General features: G+C 40.9%; 1 protein-coding gene across 3 annotated transcripts in view; it reads left to right on the forward strand.

Annotated features, from left to right (window-relative positions):
- GPM6A (glycoprotein M6A) overlaps positions 1 to 25507 on the forward strand; it is a 179537-nt gene that overhangs the window by 73931 nt on the left and 80099 nt on the right. Inside the window, exon 2 of one of the 3 annotated variants that reach the window (XM_081209079.1) lies at positions 22258 to 22329. The exons of the other annotated variants lie outside the window; for them this stretch is intronic. Within the exon in view, the coding sequence (XP_081065205.1) occupies positions 22258 to 22329 (72 nt within the window). The remainder of the gene's footprint in view (positions 1 to 22257; positions 22330 to 25507) is intronic. 3 annotated transcript variants of the gene reach the window in all.

A 25507-nucleotide genomic window follows, 5' to 3' on the forward strand; every position in this document is an offset into this window, starting at 1 on the left:
GAAAAGCTTACTCCATCAGAGGAAGCTTCTCTGGATACAACCCTCTGTTTCCTTACCAAATGATGAATGAATTTAATGAGGTTCTTTTTCATCACTTGGCTAGGTTTGGACTTGGGCACAACAGCATTGTTTGAGTTCAACATTAAACAGCACAAGGATGGTTCTTGTTAGTTTAATGCACTGCTTGAGGGCAGAGAGGTTCCCTGCCAGATCAATTATCTATTCTGCTATAGTAAAAATTAAACATTCAATGAAGTGATGTTTTAGCAGCTGATGAAATACCTCAACTAGGTATCTGCCTAATGCCATTTTGGATAAAGAGAAAGGCAAAACAGGATTCAGTGGGGAAGCCAATTTAATTATTTAAAATATGTGTCGTTCTTTTACCTAAATAATATATGCCAGTTTAAAGCTATAGATGTAGCATATAGTATTATGTCCCATGTTCAATACCCAGCATGTGCAAGTAAGACTGGGAATAGACTCCTGTCAAAGAACCTGGAGAGCTGCTGCCAGTGTAATGTCAGTCATAATGTAGATAGATCAAACTTCAAAGAAGTCAACTTACTATATCCCTATATATTCCTTATGGAATTTATTGAGTATTACTGGTCTATAATTTTCTGTTTCATTTACAGTGAGAAAAATGTGCATGCATTATTCCTGAATGATTTGCAGTTTGTCCCATCAATGACACATTCACCAGCTATTATTTTTGTGTGTAAAGATCAAGTGGAACGGCTCCCAATTTGCTGCTTAAGTTATTCAGTGTTGATTGAGCTAGAGTGGGTGGAAATGGAATTCCGTTGACAATTATTAAGAGAGTTATCAGTTTGGCACAGGCTCCAAACAGGATACCAGATGATGCAAACTCTATTAATAGAAGTGTAAAACAGCAAGATACCTGCAGGCCATCTTGTCCAATCTTCTGTGTTTTGAGACAGAGGAATCTCCACATAAATAGGTTCATAGAATCCTGGATAGAGGCAAAGATCCAAAGGACTGCACAGCTAGTTCTGCATTCACGTGGGGACTTTGGACTTAATAGCAACTCCATTGTTACATGGAAAGTGATATTTGAAACTTACGTAAGTTGCGTTTCAAAAGAAATTTGATATGAGCAGCTGCCCTTTTCTTTGGAATTCCTATTCAATTTACATGACATCATCAAGCTGTTGCAGGCCAGTATTTTCTGAGTTCTTCTTCCGTGTTTTCTCAGACCTGATTTGTAGTTATGTATTTATAATAAAACACAACTGCTGCACTTTCCTGTCCAGTGCTGACAGACAAAGAGTTATTGGGGTTTTTCAGGGAACCAGTGCTCTTAAAAGGAAACACTCATTACACGTTCCACCCATTTTATTGTTTCCTATTGATATGGGCAGCAGGATTAGTGATAACTTGTCCCTTGAATGACCATTCTGAATAAGGGAGCAGGTGGTGCTGTGGTCTAAACCACTGAGCATCTTGGGGTTGCCAATAGAAAGTGAGCTCCCAGTGCTCTCTCCCAGCTCCTGCTGGAGTTAGCAGTTCAAAAGCACACCAGTGCAAGTAGATAAATAGGTACCATTGCGGTGGGAAGGTAAACAGCATTTCTGTGCACTCTGGCTTCCATCATGGTGTCCCATTGTGCCAGAAGCGGTTTAGTTATGCTGGCTGCATGACCCGGAAAGCTGTAGACAAACACCGGCTCCCTCAGCCTGAAAGCGAGATGACTGCTGCACACCATGGTCGCCTTTGACTGACCTTAACAGTCTAGGGGTCCTTTACCATTCTGAATTGTCCTCTATAAATTTTTGTTTCTATTGAAATGCTCCAGAGGCTTTAATTACAGAATACTTGTCATTACTATTTTTTATTTTTTATATAATTAAATCAAATAAAGGGGAGGGGGAGAGAATGAAAAGAAACCAGCAATTAAAATTCATTTCATCACTATTTTCCAGCAGGAACCAACATGAAGTGATAAAAATGGCAAGCTATGAACTTTATGTCCTGGAGGACTTTGGCTGAAGGATCTTGGCCATTGGGAAGGACATTGCTGGATAATATAGTACTTTATAACATTAAAGTGTTAACTGAAACCTTCATTTTAAATCTGTTTCCATCTAATTGTCAAAGAAGCAATTGCAGTTGGGTGTTTGGTGTTCAAAGACAACAAAAAAGTGTTAATAGAACCCCTCAGTGCACAAGACCAAGCCTTTGTAAATACTTAAAACAGCCTCATGATAACAGCCAGGTATGCCATGCCAAAAATGTCAATGGGACCAAGTATGAGATTCATAAAACAATCTCAGGGAGATACAGTTAACTGTACCGCAGGTTACAGTGGAGGACAAAACCCAGCACAAAATTTAATTTCAATTCTTAATATTTTGCACCACTTGAAAATAAAATTTAATTTGAGGCTAGACTGGCTGACATCTCGAAAATTATAAGTGTGTGACTTTCTGTCTTTCTATCTATCACATTTGCTCAAGCAGCCTTGCAAACTGTAATGATGAAAAACTACAGGCATATTGTAAGTCTTCTGCTTGAAATAAAAATATTGATGCACTTACAGTGCTTCCTTTTTTCCATGCCCATTCAGGAGTAATTCCTGCCATGCTCAGATGGGCATGCTGCTAGATAAGTGTGTGTAGATTGGACTGCAACCTTAGACTGGTAAATACTATCATTTATATGATTTATTTTGAATTTTAATTTTTTAAAAACGAATTCTTTACAAGACTTTGTGGAGTAGCATTGAGAGACTGAAATGTCCATGGTGGTTGGGGCAAAAAGCCATATATATTAGGAAGGAAAGGATAGAAATTAATAACATCGGGGCTGAGGATGGAAGTTAGTAAGGATAAGAGGAAATTAATTAGGAGGGGCAAAGGGATAGAAATAAAGATAACGGCAAGAAATTTTGGGTTTTGCTATGATCCGCTTTTCTGCTTCAACCACACCCACTTTTGCACTTCAGTTACACCTACTTTGCCACATGGCCTCCAGAAGGCTGCCATTGGTAATATTACTCTGCTGTAAACTGTTGTAGGCAAAGGCATATCCATTGTCTGTAGTTAGAAAGTCTATCCCTTAGATAAAGCATAAATTACAAGTTGTAGGTGGTAACATAATCACTTCTGTCTTTATATGGGAAATGCTTAATGACAGGAACTATAAAACTAGTTATCTACCAAAATGTGGTTTGAATAAACTGGGATCACTTTTAATAGTTTACAGGTTCAGAATTAAACAAAACAATTTTAATCCTTTTATATATTTATCCAGATACTGTTCTTGATTTCAGTGTTCTGAAATCAAGGCAGTAGGATGAGAATACAGTATTGCTTTTATATCTACTTGTTTATGCATTTGAGTAGCAGGTGGGAAAACACTCAGTAACTTCATGATTACCCTGACCAGATTAATTTTTCATAGGGGACCACACTTCCCCTCATTTGTCTCCATTTTCCACATGAATGGGTATAGATTTTTGCCCCCATTGTGTATTCAGTTTATGGGAGTATGAAAGCATTTTTATTTTGTTTAGACAATATTAACTTGATTCATTTCCCCCTTTTAAACATATTTAGCATTTTCCCCATTAGGCATTAAAAAGCTGCCATTTTCTTGGCAACAGAATGGTATAAATTCTGTTCTTATTAACACCATGGTGCAACAAATGGAATTATTCTAACCATATTATGTGGGTGAAATATTCTTATGCATTCTAAGAACATTTCATACAAGTTCATGTCTTTAGCTGTAAGGTGAGTGCTAATACCAAGGCACATGGCACAACCAGCCAGTTCTGGGTGCTTCTGCACCACAAACACTTACATTCCCTTCTAGGTAACCGCAAATCCCTTAATTGCATGTCATCCCAAATGTCCCCAGCAAATATATTGGCTTTTGCATGTTCACACCCCTTTCCTTCCTATAACCACCACAGTCCCTAGACCTATGCAAACCCGGCCTCTTCCTTACCTCTGTTGTCATTGCTGCAGTGATGTCCCCTCACCCCCTGATGGCTGACAAATTCTACTCTTTTGTCTCCTTTTCTCACTCTGTAAGCAGAGGGGCAGCAGAGACAGGAGATGGGGAAGCCTTACAGAATCTTCTCTTCCCAAGTTTTGTTCCCTCTGTGGCTATTTGTAGGTCCCATTGTGAAATTTCCATTGTTGGCTTTCCAGCTAACAAAATTCTAGATACAGTGGTATCTCTAGTTATGAACTTAATTCATTCTGGAAGTCTGTTCTTAACCTGAAACTGTTCTTAACTGGAGGCGGGCTTTCATTAATGGGGCTTCTTGCTGCTGCTGCGCCACCAGCACATGATTTCTGTTCTCATCCTGGGACAAAATACTCAACTCGTAACTCTTCCAGGTTAGCGGAGTTTGTAACCTGAAGCGATTGTAACCTGAGGCGTTTGTAACTCGAGGTACCACTGTACTGTGATATACCACAATGGTGCTCTGTGGAAGCAACAGATCTCTGTGTTCAAATGCCTCTACCTAAAAGTTCCATTGCCATACAGATGAGAGAGAACTTGAATGGTTATGAAACACAAAAGTTAATGGGTTGTCAATAATTGAACTCAACGTACTACATTCATGCAATCCCCATAGAAATGAACTGAGATGTTTCTGTGTGCACTTCATATGCTCCAACAGCAACAACAACAAATGTTGCATAATTGTAATGTCTTGCAGCCAACTTATTTCACCTTGTATCCACCTCATATTGGATGTTGTTTTAAATGTGTATGTGTAACACATGGTTGGGCTGAGGAGAGGGTTCCAGGTTCATGGGCCTTCCAGCACCTCCATGCAGAGCCAACAGTACAATCCAGGATGCCTGTATTGAAACATCCATGTCAGAAGGCCCCACTCCCATTCATCCCCCCTTTTTTGCAGCAGATAGACCATGTGGGCAGGGCCTACTTGTATTGGTATTGACATGTGTAGGCCCTGATTCACATTAAAGGTTTTACACATGAAAGGGGAAGGGACACAAAAGCAGGACATATGCTACCTGGATGCTGGCACCATGCATGAACCAGCCTTCATTTCTCTCTGTGTGTTGCTCCTCTGTGTCTCTCACCTGATCTACCTTACAATCAGCTTGGAACAATTTTTCTTTGAGTAGAAGAAATCATCAACACATGGTTTTCATTCTTAGAATTTTGCAACACAGACTTGTACAAAATAATGTCTCCATTCCATTAACAACACTCTGCCCCAATGATTCTGTGCTTAGAATATAGAAAGAAAGGTGGTGTCTTTTTCCACTAGGGAAGTAGATACTCCTGATGCCCAATTTCACATTAAAGTTATTCCATTTGATAAGCTGTCACCTGGTATTGAATGATATGACTCTATTACAGCTCAGTTCATAGAAGTAAATAGGCTCATTAATCACTTGTTCCTAAACTCTCCATGCTTTGTTGAGATATGGACAAACAAGAATCTATTTGTAAAATGCTGTGAAATTTCAAAGCTTGTATATAAAATTTGGAACATTACTTTGTTTTATAGCCTTTTGCAGAATGGTACATTTTGCATGCAAACAAATAAAGAATTTCAATACCATCTCTAGATGCCCGAGAAGCTGGTGAATCAAATGAATGAAGACTAGGGCTGAAATGTTTTTATAATTAGACTGCCAGTAGCCAGATTTGATGCCGGGCTTCAACAAACCCCAAACCTGCTAAGGTATGGGAGAAGGACCCTGCAAAATATTACAACTATTGCAAATAGTGCTAATTTAAAGAAGCACTCATTAGCTGCTTGCTCTTAACACTGTTCATATATGGAGGGTTAAATGATCCATAAATTGGATTTAAACATGCCTATTTTTTACTGGCTTAAGTAAAGGTAAAGGAACCCCTGACCATTAGGTCCAGTCGCGAACAACTCTGGGGTTGCGGCGCTCATCTTGCTTTACTGGCTGAAGAGTCGGCGTACAGCTTCCGGGTCATGTGGCCAGCATGACTAAGCCATTTCTGGCGAACCAGAGCAGCGCACAGAAACACTGTTTACCTTCCCACCAGAGCAGTACCTATTTATCTACTTGCACTTTGACGTGCTTTCAAACTGCTAGGTGGGCAGGAGCAGGGACTGAGCAATGGGAGCTCACCCCGTTGCTGGGATTTGAACCACCGACCTTCTGATTGGCAAGCCCTAGTCTCTGTTATAGAGGTGGAAAGCACCTCTGAGATCATGTAGTCCAACCCCTTGACAGTGCAAGGAATTCACCACTGCAATATCCCTGTTTGGTAACTATCCATTCTCTCCTTAAAAACCTCTTAAAGAAGGACTTAAGCACCTTTACTGGTTTGATCCTTCAACTAGAGATACCCAGAATCCTATATCTGTGAAGGTTGTTGTTGTTATTTCGTTGTTTAGTCGTATCCGACTCTTCGTGACCCCATGGACCAGAGCATGGTGTTATCCCACTGTTACTGTCGAACCTAGCCTCTATGGTTGCTGCTGCTGCTGCTCCTTCTTCTTCTTCTTCTTCTTCTTCTTCTTCTTCTTCTTCTTCTTCTTCTTCTTCTTCTTCTTCTTCTAAAATAGGAGGTCAGGATATGAACTATCTTGCATAACATACCTTGCATTACCTATTATATGGAGATCTAAATATGGATCCTCCTTTCACTAGTTTTTGTAGTATTTTTAAAACAAAAGAATGCTCATTTCTTCCATAATCTGTGTTGAGTTTATGGAACTGTTTTGCTAGTCAGCAGTTATATGATTAGAACTGAATAGCAAGCAAGCCCTTTAGGTCAGCTGCATTTATTGTATTATTATTATTATTATTATTATTATTATTATTATTATTATTAGGTCAATCAGGATAGATCTTTCTCTCCCATCCCAGTCATTAAAAAATAAAGGCACCAGGGAAGCTGCTGTGGACATTTGGAGTATTATTTCCCAGACCTTTTTCCTTGTTTGGATGCAGGGTGTTCCCCCACCCTCTGTTAAACAGCTGTGCACTACTGTCTGCCATCTGCATCGCCTGTGTTTCCAACATATCACCTTCCATTATTGTCGCACATCCTCCCCCTTTCTCAAATCTCATATAATTGTAACCATTGACTGCATCATTGCTTTCAGGCTTATACTAACAAAGAAATCTGCCTTATTTACACATTACTAATCTGTGTGCATCAAACCTGTAAAAACACACACATAATGTAAAAACTACCTCTGCTTAACCATCAAGAATCTCTAACCAATCAGATCCACACCGTACATTTAAAGTATGGTACATCTAACACACATTTAAAGCACATGACTCGCCCTAAGAATATTGGGGAGTGTAGTTTCTCCCTCACAGAGCTGCAATTCCCAGCACCCTTAACAAACCACAGTCCCCAGAATTCTATGGGGGAAGTTACATGCTTTAAATGTGCATTGGATGTGCTTTAAATGTATGAGGTGGGTCTGTCCCAAATCCCACATGGACATTGCAAGAGAGACAGGGCAGTGTGGACAGGATGCCATAGGTGCCAACTCCCTGGGGCCCTGGGTGGCTGAGCACCCACAAAATTCCCCATGAAAGGGCCATGGCTCCCATGGCCCCAGGCACCCACAGTTGTGGGGCCAAGCTGGCACTCCTGCAGGACATATGAATGCAGGATGCATTTATCTCATCACAGCCTTTTCCCTAGAAGCCCCACCAATCAATGAATAATGTATCAATGAGTCATCACATGAGGACTGTGTGAGGCTGCATAGCCTGTGGGTGGGTGGGGGGGACCTTGCCCAGGATTTTAATGTGGCTTGTGTGTTAGCCACACAGAGGTGAGATATAACTTTAGTATTTGATTTAACAGCATCTCTCTTTCTGAGTTGTACACCTTGCTTTTGGTTTATTTACCCTCTGTGTTCCTGCCCTCATAATATTTCATCATTACGGTATGGCCTTACCTTTTGCCAGAACAGCCCTACCTTTCAGTAGCAGCCACTGTGGCAGCATGCCATTGCTCACCTGCATCCCCAGTGGTGTGCATCCCTACCAGTTATTGAGAAGAGGAGGGGCAAAGTAGTGGGGAGCCTCATCCGCACTGCCCTGCTGGCCACTAATGCTATCTTTAGACAGCCAACTCAGGCAGCTCTGTATGTGCCACATTGATATGGCCCATACCCCCAAAGCTAGCCTGCTGCTCTGAAGTGTAGCAGGAGCTGTTCCATCACCAGCGTTGAAGTAAGACTCAGGTGCTAATCTAAGAGACGTTTGTACAAGGAATGCATTTGTGCACCATCTTGCCCTTCGCCTCATGCAGCAAAATTCCCTGGCCCACCCCTGCCTGTGGTTGTTAAGCAGGGCATATTTATTTCTTCATATTATCTGCAGGCATTGCAACTCAAAAAGGTCACAATCTTGCCATTCTTGGTCTTTCATACCTTGGCAAGGGGGCAAAGGAATAAGGTGCTGCTGTAGACCAAGACTGCTTGGCTTTACTGCCAAAGAGATAATTTTACAAGCCTGTTTTCTAGTCCTTCTGGGACAATGAATTGTGGAATGGCCCGGATGTAACAAGAAAGAGAAGTATCCCAGTCATTAATATAAATGACAGAAAAGATTCTTAACATCTTAGACGACTAGTTTTTTTGTGTGGGGGCGGGGGGTTAGATCAGTAACTTTTAGGTAATTCAGTTTAGCACATTAAAGTTTATCTTACAATAGAGTGAAAACTAATAACTTGGCTCTTCGGACTAGTGCAATAAAGCTTCCTGAAATTGGAGAGTCATAAATTCAATAATAAATTAACCCAGCAAATGGGACAAGACACACTTACATGCAGCTAATATAATGGAACCACCTCTCCATAAACACAGAAGCAAGCTATTGTTTCTCTCTTGAGGCTTATTAAATGCGCACATTGTTGTGTGGGTATGAGCCCATTTTAGGTAGCATCTTTGTAAAGGAATCACATAAAAAAGCTTCCAATCTCTCTCCACACCTCCCATGCTCATCTAGCTTTTAAATATTATATTTGGAATTGCACGAGAGCTACTTTGTTTGAAACCTGCTCCTCCTTTAGCTCTAGTCACACATTCAAAGAATGTCAGGAGACATGATGAAGACTGCAGTGTAAGGCTGCAATCCTATGCACACTTACAGATGGCTGGCTGAAGGAAAGGCTGTGCCACTGGGAATAACCAACACAGCCCCAGAAAAGAAGAGCCAGCTCAGGTGTAAATACATGCACCTGACTGGCTAAAGGGGTTGTACATGACTCTGCCCAAACTCTATAGTCCTTTCAGTGCATTCCTGAGGGACCCCCAATAGGAAAAGGGGGAGGAGGAGAACACACACACAAAAAGAGGAGGCGCAAAGCTGTCTAGCCCTGAGCCATGTAACATGTACTGGAAAGGTTTTTCAGTTTTCTATTTAAAATATGATTTCACCCTGATTAATGTGATTAGCTGTGCTGTCCAGAGATGATTGGTCAGTTCTGGAGATGTTGTGGAGTCTCTAAATAAGAGGTGATATATTGAATACGAGTTTGGGGGACATGAGAAAACTGGGTTATAGCAGTGGTGGTTTGTGGGTTTCAGAAAGATCATAGGAAAGGCAGTGCTAACCCTGTTGTATATGGGGAGCGCCCCGCAATGCCATGTATTCTTTGAATGTCTGAATAAGGCTATTGACTGTGAATAAAACCTGGCACTTGTTAGCAGTTGAAAAAGCAGTCATTGGATCTTCCCCATATGCCACATTAAGATGTGACATGTTAGGGAGCATGTACAGGATCAGTGCAACAACTACTGTTTAAACTTTAAACTCTCCACCACAAATAAATATTAGACAGTAACGGCTGCAAATGCTTATATCACAATCAACCAGGCTTGGATAGAATTCTCAAGCGGGGGGAAAAGCTACATGTTGTAGCATTCTCTAAAAATGGATAATCTAAAAAAGCACATTTCCCTAATCTAATCCTCTGCTCCTCCATTGTTATCCTGTGGCGGATGACAAAAAAAGGCTTTTAAAAAGTACAGTTTGTTGATTTGTACACAAACATGAGTGTGCTATCTGAGACACAGGGTTGTAAAGAGTTACTTTGGCTGCTTGTCGTTTGGGCAACAGAGCACAAATGCCCTAATTCCACTATTCATGAGGTTAAGTTCAAACTTGGGCTAAGCAAATTGACTGACATGCTGATATCACAGAGCATCCCCCACCCCACTTCATGTGTGGGAGAAGAACAAGCAGTTTATAGCAGAGCCATCTGCTGGAGCTGTGACCATTCTTTGGCAGATCTCTGTAGTCTTTGAGCCTGCAACTGATCAGGCTGCCTGAATGACTGTTGTCACTAAGAATTAAGCAATTAGGTTGCATTTCTGTTCTATGAAGGCTTCATAAATATTAAAAGAGAATTGGGGATGGCATATATTTTAATCCTCATGCCTCTGCAACCTTTGAACCCTCTCTGAACACAACTAGCCCCCGGCAATGCTTTTTAGACGCTTTCTTGCAGATTTATCTCGAACTGTGGTTGGAGTCAGATAGCAAGACAGCTTTCCAACAGGAGTCAAGTTAAAGTGAGCTGAAAAACAATGCATTGTTTATTTTGCTAAATGCACAATAACAGAAATAACCCAAATAGAAAATTTGTTAAACCAAAGTAGCTGGGTTTAAGTCTTTTTCTGTCTGTATTTGAAGTTATTAGTATTAAATATGTTAAAACCTAGCTTTGTTTAGTAAAACTAAATCATAGATTAGGCTGGAAACAATTGCATAGCCATCTATATTTCACATTTTCATTCATTTTAATTGCATTTCTTTAGGTCATTTACTAATGAAAATTGCTTCCCCACTATGCCTGATACTGCAATTGTAAAAATAAATAAATACAGTACCGATATGGTTGTTTATCATGTTATTAATGCAACATGTAAATAGTTGCTTAGTGTTAACAATATGTTGTTGACCAAGGGAACGTGGCTTCAGCTAGGTGCAAGTGGGGCAGGCAGATTGAACAGTAACCAAGGGGGAAAACGGTTCAACTTGAACCTGAATTCAGATCCCTGCTTGGCCATGAATTGGATCTGGTGGCTTTGGGTACACCTTAGCTTTTTCTATTTCCTGCCTGTGAAATATGTATAGCAGTAAAACTTACTGAGTTTCTATGGAAACAAACTCAAGCCGGTAGAGCACATTCCACATTAAGAGTGCTCAATAAATGATTAGTAACATAATAGCTTGATAACAGGTAGTACATCTGTACAGATTTATCACTGGCGAAAGGAAAAGCAAAACAAGGAAGAAGGACAATAGAAATGAGAGCAAAGTCACAGCTGCTCTGTCTTTCTTGGTCGGTCAAGCATCAGTTCAAATACAAGTTAGTATTGTTGCATGCCACCCCAGTCTCCAAGCGGTTTGAGATTCCAGGGGTTCCAGGTACTTACCCAGGTTTCCTTTAGGAAATGAGGCACAGCGAAGACTGTGATGTCTATGATATATGGTTTATTTACACATATGTACAACCTGAGCGTACAATGGAGGGGGGGGACAAGCACCCCAAGAGGATCTTGTTTTCCCTATAGCTGCAGCCTTGGATTTAAACAGAAATAATCCAACGTGCTCTGCCTCTCTGTCTAGTTTGCTGCCCTTACCAAACTGCAACCTTTCCCCCTTTAAATCACATCACATCTAACCCCTTCCTAACAAACTCTGAGCTGGAGGAAGGACCCCACCCTTTTGCCATCAGGCACAGAGCCCCCTCTCCTTGGCTTTCTCAATAGGTTATTACCTTTCCTTTGCTTTCTTAATGGCTCATCTCACAGGGGATTGCCTCATCAGGGAACTGGCTGAGCTTATATTTTAACCCTTGCTGGATCCAGGGGCTCAGGAGGCTTGATTAAATTCTAGCACTTACCAGATCTAGGAATTTAAGGGAGGCTGGCACCCCCAAACTCATAACAATATTTTATTTGGCCTCAATGTGCACTCTTGATTGCAATGAACTGCGTTTGTCATTTTAATTCACTTTCAGCCATTTTGGAAATCATTTTGGACCTTCTCATAATCCTGGTTTGTTTTTGCCATCCCAAGGAATTTTGTGTCAGCAGCAAAGTTTGCCTCCTTGCAGTTTACCCCTAGCTTGAGAAACCCGATGGAGTGTCTTGTTTAGTATGCCCCTTCCCAGGCCCTGAAATCAATATGGGAGGCTTTGGTAGTAGTGCTGCCAATGGTTTGGTACTTTGAAACTGAGTGTGCTGATTAGTTAATGGAATATAACAGATTTTAATTTTTAAGATGTTTAGATTTTTATTGTATTTTTATACTGCCCTGCAAGCTCTGGAGGGAGGGTGATTTAGTAGTAGTAGTAGTAAATAATGATGTTGATAATTTTCACTCTCATTCCTTTGGGATGATTCATCCTGAACTGAATGCTCCTCAGCTCTTGTTGGCTTTCTTCCAGGGATCACTTTAACTGCTGTTCTGCTACCTTCTTGATTTTAAGCACCCACAATCTAATTCCACTCTGGTTCAAGTGGTGTCTGACCCTTTTGTCCAGGCTCAGTTTGTTCTGAAACTCTTCCTCCCAACAGCACTCTCCCAGCCAAGTACTAGGGCTCCTCAGCTTTGCCTACCTGTCTAGGGTATTGAACTGTAGTCATCTGCTTTGTCTGTTTTTAATACAGACTTTTTGTAGCCTGCCCTGGGACCTGCTGGTACAGGGCGGGTAATGAATATAAGAACAACATCAGCAAAACAGAGAGAGAGAGAGAGAGAGAGAGAGAGCGCTAACCATAAATCACCTGTCTTTAAACCTTCTATTTCGCAATCTAAAGTTTGCTTCCAGGACTGCAAGACTACATCTCTTCATGTCTTTGGTGCCAACATGCACCACAACCCCTGACTCCAGCCCAGATTCATCTAATAGGCTATCTAGATGATGCATGACACCCACAACTTCTGCACCAAGCAGTCACCATGCCCATCACAAATCTAGCTATGTCCCTTATTATCAAATCAACTACTACCAGGAAATCCCCTGGGATTATCCTCAGCATGAGAGAACATCTCTTTGCCCCTTTCTCCAAAGACTGAGTCCTTTCTAAGTGATCATTTGCTTCTTCCTCTTTTCAGAGAGGGACACCCTCTTTGCCCATTACCCTCCTTCTCTATGAAAACAGAGGAGATTTCACCCTAGGAGTTTGATGATGCTAACATGTCCATGAAGGCCTGATCCCCCAACCTCTTTGACTCTCTCAGAATCTCCAGGACAACTAGATTGCCATCAGAGAAGTGAACTTGTCCTCTCAGAACATGTTCCCCCAGGAACTAATTGTATTGTGCACACTTCCAGGACTTCTACCTAGCAGACACATGTGGAGAGCCACCACACGTCTGCTTGTGTTCCGCTTGCATCACTTTTATTGTTGTTCATTGAGCTGCTTTATTTGGATTTGCTAAGTGAAACAAAAATCCTATAATCTGATTGTGTTGTTGGTTTGTGTGATAGTGTTTTTGTAATCTAAAATTTATTTGCATTATTTGCCCTGAAATCTGTTTTGGATTATGGGTGATTTATCTGTTTTTAAAATAAATAAAAGCAAATAATGCTGCGCCTTCCACATGGGTGCATCTTTAAAACATATTACCTAGCCTCTTGTGCTGATTTAACAACACTCATGCTAATTGTTTCCAATTTTGGGAATATTCGTATTGGAATTCACTTTTATATTTAGTTTTACATATTGCTCAGCTTCCTTCATTGTCCACCAACAAATACATTACAGACAAGTGAGAGATTTATCTCACATGTTAATGCTTTGCACTTTAATTGATTTCTGCCAGTGGCTATGTTCTTCGACCTGTATGCTACATTTTCCTGGGCATGACACACCTTTTCCCCCTGGGTTTTAATCAAAGCAATTTAACGTCTATTTTTTCCCCGCCTACCAGGAGAAAGTGATGATGAGGCAGAGTGCTACTTAATTCATTTTGCTACCACAAGTTCCTTAGAATGTTAATTGGTTGATTTCCTGGTTGAGTGATCCTGCAGTAAGAACTACTTTCATTGAAAAGAATGATTGGACAAAAATAAAATAAAATAACTTTCTTTTCTACCATCATATTTGTAAGAGTTCAGCTTTTGCCACCTAATAATACACAGAGATTGGGAATATCAGTGATAGTTACTAATAATAACCTTTTATATAGCATAGGAATGCCTGGTCAGACTATTTGTTCATCTTGCTCAACATTACTGGCAGTTGTTTTTCAGAGACTCTGGCAGAGACAGGTCTTTCCCATCACCTATTATTGGAGCCTTTTTGACCAGAGGTGCCACAGACTGAGTTTGTGAACTTCATATGCATTAAGTCAGTTATCCTTATCACACTTTGGTAAGATAGGGTTGATAATCCTGACCTATCTTGCAGCTGAGAGATAGTGCTTTGCCTACAGCAACCCAGTGAGTTCACAGCTGAGGTTGGAATTGGACTGGTGATTCTAAGCTCATACTCTTAACCACTATACCACACTGACTGCTCTGTGTATAATTGCATATAATGTGTGAAATATATCTTTCTGGATTGGTAGGAGGTATCGCCAGGGTTTCTGATGTTATGGCTGTGCGTCGAAACAGTGATATGTTAATATATTTTATTCATATGATTGTGGGATTGGCTTTATGCCAGTGTCGAGTTCATGTTCCACTATGATGTTTTTCAGCTGAATTATTTATATCAGAACAATCCATCTGCAGATGTTAACAATGGAAGTGTAGGACAGCACATTGATGCTGAAGAGGTTGTTAAATGAAAAGTAGAGAGTGCTTCAGCTTGAAAAATCTCCTTTGCTCTTATTTGTTTCAGAACACTGTAGAAAACAGTTGTTATAATTATCCATAGTGCTCATTTAGTTTTTTCTTACCAAGCATGAAGACACAGTGTCTGTGATTTCATTTCTGCAGTGCTCATCCTCACAGCTACATTGTGCAAAACTGAAACATTTAATGTGTATCTTCAACTACTGTTTTCATGGAGGAAAATTTGTGTCGTTTAAATATTTCCTTTTTACAAATGTATATTAAAATATATTAAATATTTCCAAATTTCAAACCATAATGGCCACATAAATACTACAAAATTTGAGTTGTGGGATGGGTTTTTTTGAGCACACAGGGCAGAGATCATTATTTGATTTTTTTTAAAAAGCTGTTTAAGAGCAACTATTACATTTGAAGGATTAGAAGGCATTACCGCTAACTCTGTTTATAGTGTTTTGCCTTGTGAAACTGATTTAAGATTTTGGTTCCAGACATTTTATAGTTCAGTCTCTGGGATTTAATCTCAATAATGTGTTACACTTGCTATTGTCCCAGTGAATTTGTTGACAGACAGTAATTGGGTCACTGCATTGAAATACCAAGTGTAGGCTTAGAATTCTCTTTGCTGGTTGGCATGACAACCATAGTGGTCGATTAAACATGCGCAGAGAGGAGTCAGCAGCCTGTGGTTCTCAGATACTGCAAAAAAGAGAGGGTAGAAATGTTAAAGAATGTTCCTTTAAAGAATACATAGGCAGAGAATTCCAGTGGCATCTGTTGTTTGTTAAAAAAAAAGGGCAGGGGGGAGATTGTGCAAACTGAAACGAGACAGAAAGACAATTAAAGCCTGACTATGTTTCATTGAATCTGAAACTTAAAGCACCCCCCAATGAATAATGAATCATCGCAAAAAGAAAATTAAAATCATTTGACAAAGTCAATGTCTGCAGGGGAAAGAAAAGATAATTTCTTATGCTCTGCTGAGTGCAGTTCAAAACCAAGTTATGAAACAAACAGAAATGACCAATCTCCATGCAGATCAACTCCACTGCATGTAGATGTCATTGGGTCAGTATGTTTACACCGATGTGAATTGTTTGCAATGCACTTCAAAGGTAATATTGCCTTCGTAGCAGTTTCAATACCACATCTACACTTACTGCAGTGTCCAGTGAGGTGTCCAGTGTGGCATTTGCTGCAACTTCTTTCGATCAGTTTTGCCTGAGGCGGCCTGATGTCATAGGCAGGGTCCTTGTGACAACAGGGCCAGCCATGTATCTCCCCAAGTGGGTCTAGGATCAATGCATCTTTGTGGGCGGTGATCCAGTCACTCCCATTGGTATGTGACAACTACCACCTGGTCACAATTAACCCTCCCCCTTTAGGGAAAGTGATTTAAGAGGCTATCAGGAGAAGGCCAGGGTGAATATGATCCTGTTATTCTTACATGATATCTCAACAGCTTTTTAGGATGGGTATTGGTGAAGGCATTGTTTCCCAGTGGTTCTGATCCTATTTCCAGGTTAGGTTCCAGAGAATAGAATTGGGTGATTGTCTCCTTATCAGTGGGATGCCTTAGAATACCATCTTGTCCCCAATGCCATTTGACATCTACACGAAGCCATTGAGAACAGTCATTAAGAGATTTGGGGTGAGGTCATCAATACACTGATGATGCCCAGCTCTACTTCTCTGTAGCATCTGAATTGGGATAGGCCATGTAGGCGCTAGACTTGGACCTGAAGTTGGTGGTGGGCTGGAAGAGGGCCAATAAACTGACTCTGAATCCTGACAAGATGGTGATTCTGTGGGGTAGATGGTTCCCGAGTCTTGATAATTGGTCAATTGCCTGCTTTGGATGGGGCTGTACCCCCTCTGAAAGAGCAGGTTTGTAGTCCGGGGGTGTTCCTTGACCCATCTTTGCCTCTGGAATATCAGGTGACTTCAGCAGCTTGGAGTGTCTTCTATCAGCTAAGGCTGGTATGAGAATTACAGGCATTTATGGACCTGGATCACCTGACCACAGTCATCCATGCACAGGTAGCCTGAAGGCTGAATGACTGCAATGCACTCTATGTCCTTGAGGTTGGTTTGGAAGCTGCAGCAGGTGCAAAATGTAGCAGCTCAGCTGCTTCCTGGGGAAGTATATTGCTAACACTTCACCTCCCTGTTGAAATAATTGTGTTGGCTGCCAGTTAGCTACCAGGCTAAGGGGCTGTTTTTTGGTGCATGCAGTTTGGGACCAGGATACCCGAAAGATTGTTTCACCCCTTATGTACCCAGTCAATCTCTGGGAAGGTGTGGGCCTCTTCTCATGATTTCTGTTTTGTACAATACGGAATTGGGGGCCTTTAGTGTTCTACACACAAACACCCCGTGTGTTATGAAAAAGAGCACTCTGTTTTTCAGAGGTAGGCATTGTATCAGACAAGACTCAGGGACAGGCACAAGCAACTTGATATCTTGCTTGGGATAGCCACATTTTAAGGGGCATCAGTAAAACATGCAGTCAGAGATGCATATTAGAATCATTTGCGGTGTCAGAGAAGATGCCAAGCATACCTTGCCTCTGCAACATATCTAGTGGTAATGGGACACACCTTGGATTCCTTAACACAACTGGTTGGGGCAGCCCCATGGTTTTGGGACAACCCTGACTAGAATCATGGGAGCTAATGTGGTGTAGTGCTTACAGTAAGGTTACCAGATGTCCCCGTTTCCTGGGGACAGTCCCTGGATTTACAAATAAATCCCCTGACAAAATCCATCTATTTAGTAGGACGTTGAAAAGTGTTCCCGGATTCATTGAACAAAATCTGGTAACCTTAGCTTAGAGAGCTGTACTGGGACCTGGGATACCAGTGTTCACAATCCCCATTGGCCATGAAGTTCAGTGGGTGATAACATGACAAAGGGGAAAACCATTTATGCCACCTCGAGCTCCTTTGAGGAAAATGTAATAACAACTAACTAAAACAAATTTCTAGTATGTTAGGTTTCTTTCTTCACTGGTCATGTATGAAAATAGGTCTATCATTTCCGTAGTTATTTAAAAGTGTAAATGTACTTGGGTTTTTGCAATAAGTATACAGAGGAGAAATAACAAATGGTTTTGTATCTCTCATTCAAGCATCATGATGTCATAGTTTAATATATCTGCCTGTGGATTGGCTCACGCTGATGAAAGCAGACAACAGTGCTAACAAATGAGTTAAATTGCTATTATGGGTCTTTAATAAAAAGAAACCATGTGGTTAATGAGAGAACTGGCTCTTTTCAGATTAGCTATTTACCTCTGTTGTTAACATTGTAAGATAATATAATAAATGTAGCACGTTGCACCTTGTATACAGTGATTTGGTGCTTATTTTGGTTCAGCAACTGATAGTGTAGCAGAGTAAAGATGCAAGACTAGCTCATGGGACCGCTACTTATCTGCATAGTTTGCAACAACATAAACCAATATGAGTGCAGATGAAAGTTTTTATGTAGAATAAAATGGAAATATGTGAACAGGCAGAAGATCTCTGTGCCAGTCTTTCCCCTACTCCAAAACAAACAAGCAACACAATGTGAGTATAAGATACTGCAGTTAATTAAATTGTTAAATGTGACCTCTTCTGCTTTGAATAGTGTGTGCGGATAAGGAAATTTGGCCATATGCTGGTGGTTACATGTACACCCTGAGGTCATTCCTTGGTATTAATTGTTAGTAACTCAAGTAATCTGAGCTGACTTCTATATTGACATGAAGTGGTATAATTCAGACCAGACTCACAAATTTGTTACATTGTGGGGATTATTATGTATTGTATCCCCTGCAGAATTTTGCAGTAAACTGCAAATAATGCTTAAAATAAAGAATGTTTCCCAATATATTGAGGAAACACAAAATGGTCTTGCAGAAATCTCATTTAAATAGTAACAGTAATTTGAACCTATTTTATATATGCACTGCATCCACAGGATCTAGTTTGCTTAGAAGTACTCTTGAGATTTGCTTTGTAATTTAAGAGGTCATTTTACAAATGCTTCAAAACACAGCATTGTTCATTTATCTTCCATGTGTTGCTTTTTCAGTTAGCAAAGAGTATCAGTGAGCAAGAAGAAGAAATGCTATATCAATATGTTTGTGCCTGTACTGTTCTACCATTTTGATGTTCTCTTATATTATAATTTCCATGCAGTAGCATAAAGTGGTTGACTTGAAACCAGACTACTTAGTATTCCAGTGGTGTTTACCATTAGATTGCAGCTTTGAATGGAGTTTTACCAGAATATAGTTTCAGACATATTTTTATTAAATATTATTAGGAAAGAACATTTTGCATATCTGACATCAGGCTCGAATCTTGCTTTTGATTTAAATGAAAAGTTACTGAGTTAGTCTGGTTATTTTAAAGTGTTGTAAACTTATGTGGCCCTCAGTGTGAACTTAAAAGAGGCTGGGGAGGAACAAGGATATGCAACTAGGAAAAGAAATTCATAGGAGAAGATAATTTGTATATTTCTCTATCCACACTGTAAGATCAAATAATTGTCTGGACTAAATAAAAACATTATGGAAGGATGCCTTGACACTCAAGAAGTATTTGTGTGGAAAATCTAATAATTGATATCCAGTTGGAGTGTCCTGCTTATGCTAACAGTGTTGGGGAGCTGTAGGAGGGAAGGAGAAGGGGAAGTCATGTCTGTTGGTGTGATGTTGGGTGTCATCCAAATGGACCACCTTAGTAAGCAGTATTTCTGGAACCAAAGGGAAAGGCCAATAAGGCCTTAAGGCCTTACACTGTCCATTCAACCATGGCCCATTCACTTGGGTCTTCTTATCTTGTTCAAGATTTAAGGCTTAGAATTATGGTCAGAAGAAAATGTAGGCTTCTGCAGCATTTCCACAGATTATGCATCCACAGATGATGATAGCGTTCTCAGCCCTGTCAATACCTTTTTGGTTGACTCACTATGTACAGAAAACAAAATAATTATGATGGTGCTGCATTTGCTGTGTTGGTGTGGTGTTTGGTTCATGAATTTTTATAAGGCAATTTGATATCTGTGGAAGAGCAACATACCTATAAAAGACAAGAACTGCTTATTCGTTCCATTATATTTTCCAAAACCACTTCCTTTATTAGATATTAGCATACATACCTACAACAAACTATAAAAAAGGAGAGGGTTGTTTCGTGGAGAAAAACTGGAGTTAGTTTGGTATGGCTGTGAAGAAATGTGCATGTTGTGTGCATGAAAATCTGGCAGCTGTGCATGTTTACTTCATTTTCATGTCGCAATGTAGTTGTTCCTCTTCTTTCTTTTTGAACACTTAGAAAAATAGGAAGATATCACTGCACACTTTATCTTATCTCTTGCAGTTTCTGTATATGGATTGCTCCATCTTTTATTTATTTATTGTTGTTTTTCAGCAGGTTTCAGTAGTTGTTTGTAAACAGCTGTGTCCAGTCTTGTCTCTCCCACTTCCCTCTACTTGTTTTGGATAATGTACGCACAGGAGGAATAGAATCCTTTAGTGCTCAGACATTTAATATCTGGTGACACATTTTGCCTTAACCAGTGCGAAAAGGACCCGCTTGCAATCAGCAAAGTGTGTATAAACTATGAAGTCAAGGCTGATTTGGTTGCATTAGAAGCAAGCAGACATTTTTGTTTTGTTCTGTCTGTTAGATACATCACTAGGGGATGATCTTGGCAGAGAAAGCCACTGCAGGAACTTCTGTGTGTTTATCAGAGCTGCTTCATTTGGAAGGAGCTTCTGAACTGAAGTTGCACATTTAAAATGGCAAAACCAGAACATCCCCCCCCCCGGCACTTTTTGCATAGTTCAGACCTGGGGTCCCCAACATTTTTGACCTGGAAGCCCATTTAGAAATCTAATAAACTACCATGGGTACCACAAAAATGCCCAATTCTCAGAATCCCCCCCCCACCCAAATGAAACACAAGCAAATAAGTAGGAACCCTCCTAAATAGTCAACCTGTCAATCATTCAACTCAAAAAGTTCCCCAAACCTATCAATTTTAAAAGCTTAATGGCGGTGGCAGGAGGTCTGAGGGTCAAGGGTATGTGTGGCTGAGAGTGCTCTGGTGCCCACTGACATTACTTTGGAGAGCCCATGTTGAGAATATGAGAATCACATTGTAATAGCTGCTTTTTTTGTTTTTGAAAAGTGCCCATGGTTGTAGAAATGTTAATGTTAAAAATATATTTGCTGTATATGTCAAAGCAGAGAACATGCTAAGTGAGTTTTTGAATCATTGGCTTGAATTGTAAGATAAACAAATGGGAGGAAATTTGCAGCATGGAAGTTTGCCGTTCTTTTTCTTTCCTACAGCTGCCTACATTCACCCTCTGAGGGTTGAGAGGCCCTCCTGAATCATGTAGGATGAGGTAGAGGATGCTGTAGTTGGAGGTGGTGATTGACACCTGCCTATTTGGGGCTCTTCACCCCTCCTAAATGCCCCTTCCTTATCCCATATTGTTCAGAAGGGTCCCTGTTGTTCCAGAAATGCCTTTCAGGGTTACCAGCAGCTGCAGAGGGGACAAGGGGAGAGCAAACTTTTGTTAAAAAATGTGAACGTCCTTCTCCTTATGCATCTAAGGATCCAAGTCATTATATTTTACTCAGTCTTTTTCATTATTTTTGATCTGCTTGATGTCAAATTAACTAACTGGAGTACATATGTCATAGTTGTTGTATCAACTTTGGTTTTGCCTTTGGCCTGTTTATACAAACTGCATGAATTGCAATGTGCATGTTTGCTGCGGGTTGCAGCTTTCCAGATCACACTATCATTTAACAAGTTTTCTCATGGCTCGATTCCCACCCACTTACGATTGCATCTAAACCATGTCATAAATGTCTTGATGTTGGTGTCATGTGTTATTTTTAAAGTGTTCCTGAACCTGTGGAGAGTAATAGCAGAGAGGTGAAGGAAAATCAGCATCACACAGCTCTTCCTTATTTGTGTTAGCAGAGAGAATCCTCTGTTACCTGGAGGATTGTTCTGAACTACATCTCCCATCAGCTTTGGGCATCATGACTAATGGTCAAGGATGGTCAGAATTGTAGTCCAAAATGCCTGGAGGGCACCAGGCCAGTGATCTAGAGGAAATTTCAACTTACTATGCTGTGTTTGTCCACAGTAGTGCATTTAGATGAAACACGGCTGAGGCTGGCAGGACATTCACTGTTTATGTGATTTTGAGACACAATGCAGTAGCTAAAAATAACTGACTTTCAAGCCCCCCCCCCCCACATTGTGAATAGCAGACTGCATTGCTCTCTGCCCCAATGATGGTCCTTACACTCAACTGCTAAGAGAGAAGAATGTTCCACAGATTCAGGAAACTGCTCCCATATCAAACCATGCATTTCCCATGTTTATTTCATTTGACTGCATTAGTCATATACTTAATTTTTTTTCTGCCTACTTGGTGTTTACACCTTTCAGATATGGGCAGTAGGACAGGGAGAGAGGAAGAAATCTGCTTGGTTAACATGCACCTCACTTGTCATCGTTTAGGTAAGCTGTACATTTGCTATTTTAGTTCTTCCTCAAAAATTGGCCCACTCCACAAGGATTCCCTCTTGGACAGCACTGCAGAGTAAAGACTGGACCTAGGACGATGTGGAAAAAGCAAGCAGATTATCAGAAGCGAGTATAAACTTACGTTACTTTGTAGATCTTTCTGATATGGAACTGTTGGGCACTGAATGTGCTATGCACTTACTGGTCTGCAACATATGCACAAGAGGCATGATTATACCTGGCTTCTCCCAGTCTCTAGGCCAAGGGTGGAACCCTTTTTAGTCCAAGGGCCACATTCCCTTATGGGCAACCTTCTGGGGGCTGCATAAGCAAGTCTTGAAGAAAAAGTGGGGGGAGCAATGAATGCCACTTTCGCCTTTGTGCAGTAGAGTACATCCTAGTGATTTTTAGACATGCACACATCAACCAATGCACCCAGGCAAGCAAGAGGCTTTGTCACAATTACGTAAGCACTCAACAAAGGAGTTCAGTGGGGCTGGTGAGGGGTGTGACCTGGGGTATGGCCTAGGGGAATTCCTGAAGACCAGTTAGAAAGGCCTGAGGTTTCCCATCTCTGCTCTAGGTATATTTGCTGTTGCTTCACTACCATTGCAGAATGAATACCCAAGGATGAGTGACTTGCTAGCCTGGTTATCTCTGTCCCTGTACAATATGGAAGAGCTAATCTTGGCAGCATCACCACTAGGCCTGAAGAACATCATCTGAATCAGCCACATGCTTTCTAGCTCTTACAAAACAGAATTTTGTAAGAGACAGCATTTTGCTGCAGCAGCACATCAAACTTCAATTCCCTGACTAAGGTCAGCATCTCCTGGAACAGGGGTTGCCAACTTTATTGGACCAGTGGGCACATTTACAATTTAGAGAGGATGTTGGGGGTGCCAGTCACAAAATAGCTGCTCTGGGGTAAGCATGACCTAACACGAAATGGCTGCCATGCAAAGTGTGGCATAACACAAAATTAGAGAGACAGCTACCCCAGACAGCCTTGTGGTTACCATGGCAAGTCCTGATTGTGCAGAATGAGTATTTTGTGATCTCTGCTCCTCTCTCTCTCTCTCTCTCTCTCTCTCTCTCTCTCTCTCTCTCTTACACACACACACACACACACACACACTGTTGCTGTTGCTGTTGCTGTTTAATAGCAAGGAGCATGCCTCAGTACCAGTAAAAAGATACAAGGTAGTCACATCACACTTACTGCCATTTCAAAGAAATTGCTTAAAAGATACCTGCACATCTTATCTCATAACTTACTGCCCCAGGAAGTCTAGAATCGTACCTTTTTTTAAAAAAAAAATATGAAAGCCCAGTGCCTAGCGCATTTGCCCAGGGGTGCCAGTCAAAGCCTTTGTGAATTCTACAGCACCTGTGGGCATTGGGTTGGCAAGCCCTGTTCTATAGTCTAGCCAAGTTCTGTCACTTGGATTCTGCCTTCCCACTCAAACTTATTCTGGGAAATGGTTTCCAATCCTTACCACTACTATGTAAACCTCTACTAGCAGCAAACAGAGGGAAGTTCGAATCTTTAGGGTTCTTAGTGGCTACATAGTTCAGTTCTAAATCCCACCACCACTCATGGAGAAGTGCCTACACTATTTTCCCCATGGTCTGCTTTCCCTACACATCATGCAAGCCTTGTTAAACTCTCTCTCATCTGACAGTCATTTTGGAGTCTGAGATTCAATACTCTGCTTAGTAGACTGGTTACAGCTTCTGGTTCTTTGTGGCTTGAGGTCAGCTAGAATGAGTTGCCATGTCACCCAGTTCTCCACAAAGCACACAACCACTCAGATGAGTTTCTCTCCCAGACTCTTTTCATAATTTTGAAAAGGTGAGGATTGTACACTGTCAGCCTCTTCAAGCTTCCTTCCTTCAATTGCTTATGAAAATAATCTCCAAACAGTGTCAATAAAGAATTTCCAGATAACAGATAGTAGACATTTATAATCAATTCAAAGAAGGCTGCACTGACAAATTATTTGTGAACAAAGAGTCAGAGAAACAAAGTAGAAGATCAAAATTCTTCATTTGAAATCCTTTGGGAATGCATTGGCTGAAAGTGATTTATTTATATTGTGCTATTAAATGGAGCATTCATAAATGAGATGTGAATAATTTATTCAACAGATATGATAAAATATAGAAACTGTCTTCTGTTTAAATTCTGAGTGTATAATGTGGGTAATGGAAGTACTATGTGTAACCACATTTAAGTGCATGCAAAATTGCTTTCATGTGATGCAGCTTGAAAGTAGGACAGTGACATAAGAAGGAATCCGCTTATTGAAGATCTTCTCTCTCCCTCCCTTCCTATTTTCATAAGTTGGAAACAGAGAAAATTCAGATTTTATTTTTCCAGAGTGGAGGGACATTGGAAGAAAAGACCACTTCCAATTCATGGGTTTTCATGACCAACATTAGAGTTGTCAGAGCTTATATAACCTCCTTGATGTCTTGCTGTAGAGGTATTCACAGTGACACATATAAACACAAACACACACACACATATATATGCAACTGCCTACTGTGTGTGTGTGTGTGTATTTTCAATAGCAGACATGTTAGGAGCCAGTGTGGTGTAGTGGTTAAGAGCGGTAGTCTCGTAATCTGGGGAACCGGGTTCGCGTCTCCGCTCCTGCAGTCCTGCAGATCATAATGATCATTTTAGTTTTGTAAAATAGTATCAGCATGTGTCTGGAAAAGACATTTGGATAGAGGATGACAACGGGAAGCCACTGGCTGGCCAAATACGGTGACAGCAACTGCCATTGCTAATGCCACCACTGTTGTAGCTTTTCAGGTGTCTTCTTACTGCCTGATTTTAACTCTCCCTCCCTTTTTTTCTTTTTGGCGCAGAGCGTAGTGGGAGAAAGGGAATAAGAAAGAAGCATGTAGATAGCTTCTAGTCCAGGGGTCGGCAAACTAAGGTCAGCGGGCCGGTTCAGGCCCAATTGCCTTCAGGATCCGGCCCACAGACTGCCCGTGGATCAGCATGGGGATTCTGCCCCATTTTTTCCTGCGCCATTCTGTCCCCTCCCACACCGCTGTGGCGCCTCCTCCCTCCCTCCTCCTGGCTTCTCCCCATCCTGCCTAGAGGAGGAAGGGGGCTGGCCTGGCCTGGCTGAACACCATTTTAAGCAGCCCCTCT

Source organism: Podarcis bocagei (assembly GCF_964188305.1).
Source record: "Podarcis bocagei genome assembly, chromosome: 9".
Taxonomy (NCBI): Eukaryota; Metazoa; Chordata; class Lepidosauria; order Squamata; family Lacertidae; genus Podarcis; species Podarcis bocagei.